This window comes from Eimeria mitis, genomic scaffold (assembly GCF_000499745.2).
Source record: "Eimeria mitis Houghton genomic scaffold, Emh_scaff816, whole genome shotgun sequence".
Taxonomy (NCBI): Eukaryota; Apicomplexa; class Conoidasida; order Eucoccidiorida; family Eimeriidae; genus Eimeria; species Eimeria mitis.
The window spans coordinates 1-7,542 of NW_013576001.1; the positions used below are offsets into that span (position 1 = coordinate 1).

Consider the following 7,542-nt stretch of genomic DNA (forward strand, 5'->3'; position numbering starts at 1 on the left):
GCAGCGGTCCTCCTTGCTGCTGCTCTTCTGCTGCAGTGAGCCCCCCGAAGCCGTTGTGTAGCTCACTGCCTGGGGGGAAGCTGCTGACGATCTCCGCTAAACACTTCTCTACGCCCTTAACGAAGTTTTCGACTCCTCCTCCTTTTCTTTCTCCTGGGGGTTTACTTATAGCTTGAGGGTAACACAGGCCTATACCCAGGTCTGTTTGGTTCTCGCGGCTTCCTCCTGCTGTTGCTGTTGCTGTTGCTGTTGCTGCTGCTGCTGCTGCTGCTGCTGCTGCTGCTGGTGGTGGTCCTGTTGCTGCTGTACCTGATAAAGTTGCTGCAGCAGATTCACCTATTACTACTCCGCCTTCTATACCCCCGGGTATTCCATCTACAGGCAGCAGTGATGCTGCTGTAGCATACGCGCTTCTTCTGCTGCTGCTCAGAGGCAGAGAAGCAGCACCGCTCAGCAGCAGCGGCTCCTGCAGCTGCAGCGGCCGCACGCGGGGTGGTCGTCTACCTAGTAAAGGGGTCTCGGGGGCCCCCTGGGGGCCCCCAAGGGGGGGGCCCCCCACATAGCTGCGGGCTGCTCTGTATCCATAGCCGAGGTCAGGAGAAGAAGAACTCCAGCGGCGACGAGAAGAAACCTCATAGGGGCTTCGCTGTGCTGCCTTCAAGCTGTATGGGGGGGCAGACAGCAGCAGCTGCTGCTGCGAGCCGCAGGGAGGACGCAGGCCTGTGGGTATGTTGCTGCTGCTGCTGCTGTCCCGAGAGGGAAAGAAACTGCTGCATCGAGAGGCTGCTGCTGCTGCTGCACTATCAGCAGCAGCAGCAGCAGCAGCAGCAGCAGCCTGTTCGCTGCTGCTTGCAGCTTCAGCCGTAACACCACCGCTCGCTGGAGGAACGGAGCTGCTGACGAGCGCAGGACAGGAGGCGCGTCGAGGCAGCAGAAGAGACGAATGCAGCTGCTGCGGTGTTGCTGCTGCTGCTGCTGCTGCTGCTGTTGCTGCTGCTTCATACATCACAGGCAGAGACAGCTGAAAGTCATAGCCAACCCCCCGCGGGTAGTCCGCAGAGTCCACAGCCTGCGCGTCATCGCTAACAGCTGCTGAAGCAGCAAAGGCTGGAGCAGCAGCAGCAGATGCAGCAGCTGCAGCAGCAGCACGCGAGCCATCAACAGCAGCTTCTCCTGCTGCAGCAAATGGAATACCTGTCACAGCAACGCAGGGAGCAGCAGGAGCAGCAGCTGCTACGGCTGTAGCTGTTGCGGCTGCTGCGGCTGCTGCTGCTTCGGGAACAGCTGCAGCGGCGCGATCACCAGCAGCTGCAGCAGCAGGTGGATCAGCAGCAGCAGACTCGTCTGCAGCAGCAGCAGCAGATGAAGGAAAAACGTTAAAGGGCATGAGCCGCCCCCTTAAAGACTTCTTCTGCAGCTGCTGCCCCGAAGCAGATGGGGGCCCCAGGGGCCCCCGTGGAGCGCTTGCGTGGCGCGTCTTGCTTGTTTGGCCCCCCTGTGTGTTCTGGTGTGCATACACCGCAGGCTCAGCTGAGGAGCTGCGGGGCCCCTTCGAGGCAGCAGTGGATATGTTGCTACTGCCATTGCTGGGGGAGCCGCGAAGAAGACCAGAAAAGGAGAACTGACGAAATTTGTTAGAGAGAGAAATAGCAGAGAATTTGCTGCGGCGGCAACGATATGAAGCTGAGGCAGAAGAAACTTCAGGCGCAGACTGCGCCCTCACTGCTGCCCCCGCAGGTGCTGCTGCTGCTCCTGCTGCTGCTGCTGCTGCTGCTGCTGAAGGCAGAGGAGAAGGCGACTCGGCGCCGCTGCAGCGCTCTGAATTGGAGTCTGCGCAGCTGTAACTGCGTTGGCTCTGTATAGGGCAGTCAACGGGCAGTGAGTGGTGTCTGCCTGAGGCTTCATCTGAGTCGTAAGAGTTGAGATGTGGGTCACGGCCGGGGGTAGGAGGGCCCCGGGGGCTCCGGGGGCCCCTAAGAGAACGCCAAAGGGGGGCCCCAACCTGCGAAATGAAGGCGCTTCGGAATGCGTGCTGCTGCTGCTGCTGCTGCTTTTGCGATGACGTCCGTGCACTCAAGCTTCTGCTGTCTCCCTTGAGGGGATGAGGCTCCTCGCCAGCTGGGGAGGGGGGCCCCGCCGTGCCGGTGGACGCTGTTTGAGGGTTTGGGGTGCGGATGTCCATTTCTCAGTTTGTACGCCTTTACGCACCCACAGCTAAAGGCGATGAGGGAGTTGAAGACGGCCCGAGCATCAGGACTAGACAAGAAAGCCACCAGGAACCGACAGCTCATGCAGGCAGCAAGCATATTCACATTTCCGCTGCTGCAGCTGCAAGGCGCGATATTGCAGCAGGTGGCGCGATGAATTCTGCATAAACACCTGAAAATAAGGTGTAAGAAACGACGGGGGCAACGGAACGGAATGCACCGCCGTCAAGAAGGTACGCACACCCGGCTGGTTCGTTCAGCTTTCCCTTCTGTTCATCGTTGCACGCAGCAACCGATGGAACTTGTTTGGGGAAAGAATCATCAATTTTCTTTAAATATTCCGACAGAACAACTTCAATACAACATTTATAGAGAAACATTCATCGAGTTCATCCACATGTGATCCGTGAAACGAGGCTCCCCTGGGCCGCTGGCGACAGCCCGGCGGTCACTCCTACCGGTTCTTAGAGAAGTGAAGGTCGATTATCTTTGGGAAACACAATTTTATTTTGTTCATTTCATTTTTATCAGAAGTTAGAAGAAGAAGATCGGTGCAATTACAACCAAATGAAAGAAAAATCGAAATGCATACTGCAGACGGAAGCGGGAGAGGATCTGTTGAGCTTAGCGTGATTGGTGGCCCATTTAATTCAATTCAACTTGGGTTCTGTTTCTTTCACGCACAAACAACCTTCTGTGAATGCTTGACAAGAGAACGAACACAACACGAACACTACACCCGCCTTTATTCTATTTCCCAAGCGGAAAGCAAAGAAACCATCAGCCTGCTGTTACACCGCTTAAGTGGCGCCTTCTACATTCTCCACTTTCGTAGAATACAACTAACTCACAAGCACTAGAGCCGTTTCCCCGAAATATCTCCACTGCTGAGACAGTGCACAAGAAACCCTCTTCTTACCTCAGCCGCCGCGACTGATACATCTATGTATACAACCTGCAGAACTCCTTAGTAATACAAGTACAAACTAATATTACTGCCAACTAGTGCAGAAAGCAAGAGAAAGCTCAACCCTTTTACTTTGTTTCGTCAGCTTTCCACAGTAGGGGAGAACAGAACGGCAAAAGATAACAGAAAGGGCGCCATGCAGGTTCCGATATTCGTTTTGCAGATGTTCTTCGTATCGCTCACTCTATTATAGTTTTGCTTTTCTGTTGCTTCTCTTTTACTTAAACTAACAGCATATGACAGCCTTTGCACTAGCCACGGACTATAAGAATACATATTTCTGTAGATTCCCCTCCCCCTTCGTTACCCCTCCCCGTCAACCTGTTTCGGCTACGAGCTGGCGCGGCTTGCTTCTTTCCTTCTGGTGCATCTCCAGAGCGCAAACTGAGGGTTACTGTTTTCCCTCATCGAGTGAATTGTTGCAATGGCTGTAACTCTGGCTTTTCTCTTGATTTGAATTATGAAAGCGCTTTGTTCTCGCTGGAACAGGAAAAGTTGAACTGACAAACGCGCTGCAGAGGTATGCGTTCATATGCGTTTGTTTGGGTGGATTCGTCTGTACAGACAGTTCTAATGAGGGATGATAGAGTGCACTAAAGCAGCTGAAAAAAAAAAAGAAAAAGACGAAGGCGACGTGCGGGGTTGAGAAAGCAGCAAAATATAAAGGCAACAAAATCGGTGTTTCGTTCCCTTTTAAAACAAATTATCCATCGTATGGAGTTTGCAAAAATAAATAGAAAGCAACAGGCAAATATCTATATAACAAACTCAAGTTCAAAACTGAACGAAACAAACAAATTCATTAATTTCTGTATACAATTAGCGACGCCTTTCATGCTGGCGAGAAGGTTGCTGCTGCCATAATGTTGCTGTTTTACAGCTGCTGCTCGTGGCTGCTGCTGCTGTTACTACCCTGCTGCTGTTGTTTCTCAATATCTTTGCTTCTTTGCTTAAGAGTCTTCAGCAGCAGCAGCAGCCCCGGTTGCAGCCGTAGGGGAAGCTGCTGCTGCTGCTGCTGCGTTTGTTTCTGCTGGGTTTCTAGCGACTTCAATTTTAATAACCCGCGTTAATACTGCAGGCGAGAGGTTTACTAGCTGTTCACAGAGGGCCTCAGCTTCGGGGGAAGCGGCTTCAGTTGCAGCGAAGATTACGGCCTCTATCAACAGTTTCTCTTGCACTCTTCTCCCCTCATCTTTTTCCTCTGATACATGAGGCACCTCTGCAGACTCACGCACACAGCTGCTCCGCTGCCGCAGCAACTGCTGCTGCTGCTGCTGACATCGCCGCTGCTGCTCTCTTATCAGCTCCTGCACGCGAGACGGCCGCCTTAACAAACCCTAAAAAAACAAATACAGCAAAAGCAAAAAGCAAAATGTTTACTTCCTCTACACCTGAGCATATAGTGTGTGTGCTGAGGGGTCCCCTGATGGCCCACAAACAAGTAAAACAACAAATGAAAACAAATAAAAATTAGTTTCTTTAACTCTCCTGCAGACTATTCGATATAAAGACTGAGCCTAGCATCAGAACACGTTGTATACTGGCGAAGAGGTTTCAGGTGTACACGCAGCAGAGAGAAGGAAAATGTTCTGACCTCTGCAGCCGACTGTTCATTATCAGGCCTCTTATCACTTGAACCCTCATCATCATCGTCAGCAGCAGCAGCAGCAGCAGCAGCAGCAACAGCAGCAGCAGGAGCCTGTCCCCCGTCTTCTTTGGGGGTTTCTGTCTGCGCTCCTAGAGGCTCAGTGATAGTTTCTGCTAGTGCTGCAACAACTGGCTTCAGATCTTCTGCTGCTGCGTTCGATACACCCCGAACGAAACACGCGGCCAGCCCCCGCGCCACCGTCTTGTCAGCTGCAGCACAGGAAACACGAAATATTATTGCTTTCATATCAGTATAAGTTGTTAGATTAACACAAAATTAATTTATTTATACTTTTATTTTTTTAAACAATTTATTCATTTGTATTTTATTTAAACAATTCAGCTAAATTCAGCAACTCGATGAGGTATTAACCAAACGAAAAACTGAATGTTATCTGAACAATCAGTTCAATTATATGGCATTTCAACGATTGATTTAATCATAAACTATCTAAATAATTAATGAAATTATTTATTTATTAAATAATTAATTCAAAACGATGTTAGTTGTGTGAAGAAGAAAACACAACCGCAGAAATAGGATAAAGGAAACGAACTTGAATGCACATATCACCGTCCTGCGGGAGCTTCATATTATGCATATAAATATTTTAAAAGTGGTATTTAGTTGTTTGTTAAACTTCTTGGTTGTGTATTCAGTTGTTTAGTTCTTTACTAAACATAAAACTCCTATAAGGGCGGTGTGTTCTATACACTTGACGATGGTGTATGCGTTGCTGCTGGTGCTGCTCTTGGTGTATCAGTGGTGTTTAAAACAAGAAATCAGTTGTTTAATAAACATTAATTCTAAAATAATCATATATTTAAACGCCTGATGCTAGTGCCTGCTATGCTGCTGCTGTTGCTGCTGCTGCTGGTGCTGCTATTGCTGCTGCTTCTGCTGCTTCTGCTGCTGCTGCTGCTGCTGCAGTGTTTAAACACCTGATTTTTTGAGGAGAAGCGGCAAGAGAGTTTCGGGATCTCTCTGAATGATGCGAACGAGGCAGTTGCCCCCCTCCTGTTCACTATGGCCGAAAGCCAGAGCGATGAATGATTTCAAGAGTTGCCGGCCCTCTTTGTTCTGCAGAAGAAATTGCGTTATTCTGCTGCCGTGGCGTTCAAGTAGCAGCTGACAAACACGCTGGGAAGTTGTCAGTTTCCCATGATCAACACTGCTGCTGCTGCTGCTGCTGCTGCTGCTGCTGCTGTCTAGTAGAGTTGAGGGGGTACGCGGGGCCATCTTCGGGCTCCGGGATTCTGGCTGAGTTCCTTCTTCCTCTGGAGAGCTCATTGTGGTAAAGAGGAAATTTGAAGGCAAAGAATACAATGAATTCAACACAAGTGCCCCGAGCAGTTCAAGCCTTGCCGCAGTAATACTAACACCCCAAGAGATGGAAACCAAAGATCAGTTTGGTATTATTTTCTCTAAAAATAAAAAAATAGAAATTCCAGTATTTATGAATTCATAGATTCGCTGAACAGCTCACAAAATGCAAATGATCGCGTCGCTTCCGTGCCTCCTCTCTCCCCGGCGGCTGATGAGCGACACAGGCTGCGCCACCCCTGGAGAGTAAATACTTTAAATTTTTGTTTCTATTGATATAATTTATCTAATTGATGCTACAAACACTGTCTTTCAGCTGACTCCAGCATATCTGCATCGCCAAGAAGCAAAACCCTCACAAGCCCCAGCGGTGGTCGGCGGCGAGCAGCCAAAGGTATACATACATATACACCACTCCTTATCCTGTAGAAGGACTTGAACGAAAAAACGCGAATTTTCTCTTAAACTTTGTTTCAAAAAGAAATGAATTCAAAAGAAATATTATCCCTTTATTTTGTTGGTTTTCCTACTGCGTGTGCACGCATGCAGGGCTTGCCGTTATTCTTCTTAGGCGTGCCAGAGCAGCAGCACCCCATCTGCTCTTATTTATTGGTGATGAAAGTGTCAAAATTAAATTAAATTTATTTAATTATTCCTTTTAAAATGAATGAAATTAATGCAGATATCAGCCAACACAAATCGGGCTGTTCCGGGATTCGAACCCGGGACCTCTCGCACCCGAAGCGAGAATCATACCCCTAGACTAAACAGCCGCGTTTCCAGCCGTCTTGTCTTTGTTTGTTTATTTGTCTTTATTTATTTGTCTTCATTTATTTATTTGTTTTCGTTTGTTTACTTGTCTTTGTTTGTTTATTTGTCTCTGTATATTCCCTCGTGTTCGTTTGTGGATGCATATTTATCTATCTTTGCCTGTGTGTGTTTTGCTTTGTCTCTGTGTATGTTTATGGATTCGTAGGTTTATTTGTTTTCGTGTGTTTGTTTGTTTTTGTCTGTCTGTATGCGTGTGTTTCCTTAAACAGAGACAAAAGGAGGTAATATAAATACAGAAGAATTCTGTATGTGGCGGCAGAAAGGAGAGACTGTGTATAACAAAACAAAAGAAACAGAAAGAGACAATAAAGAAAATATATTCTAAGGCGACAGCGAAAACAAGATATTCTGTTTTTCGTTGCAGCAGAACTCCATGCTGCTACAACTCCTATGCTGTGTATTTGATGTTTTTTGTGTGTTTTCTTCTATTATATATATTATGATTACTGTGTAGTATTATTCTTCTTTTTACTATAATTATTGTATTCTTATATTGTTATTGTGTAGTACTGTCATCGTATATATATATATATATATATATATATATATATATATATATATATATA

General features: G+C 47.8%; 2 protein-coding genes across 2 annotated transcripts; both read right to left on the minus strand.

The window, feature by feature from the left end:
* Window positions 1-189: 189 nt before the first annotated feature.
* Window positions 190-2,182, minus strand: EMH_0022960 (STE kinase, putative; the record flags this gene model as incomplete). The annotated part of the gene is made up of 2 exons (XM_013502047.1): window positions 190-309; window positions 488-2,182. 2 exons carry the CDS (start codon window positions 2,180-2,182, stop codon window positions 190-192), a joined length of 1,815 nt encoding a protein of 604 aa, XP_013357501.1.
* A 1,942-nt stretch (window positions 2,183-4,124) lies between these two features.
* On the minus strand, window positions 4,125-6,112 carry EMH_0022970 (uncharacterized protein; the record flags this gene model as incomplete). Its single annotated transcript, XM_013502048.1, has 3 exons — window positions 4,125-4,511; window positions 4,769-5,031; window positions 5,764-6,112. 3 exons carry the CDS (start codon window positions 6,110-6,112, stop codon window positions 4,125-4,127), a joined length of 999 nt encoding a protein of 332 aa, XP_013357502.1.
* Between the last annotated feature and the right edge of the window lie 1,430 nt (window positions 6,113-7,542).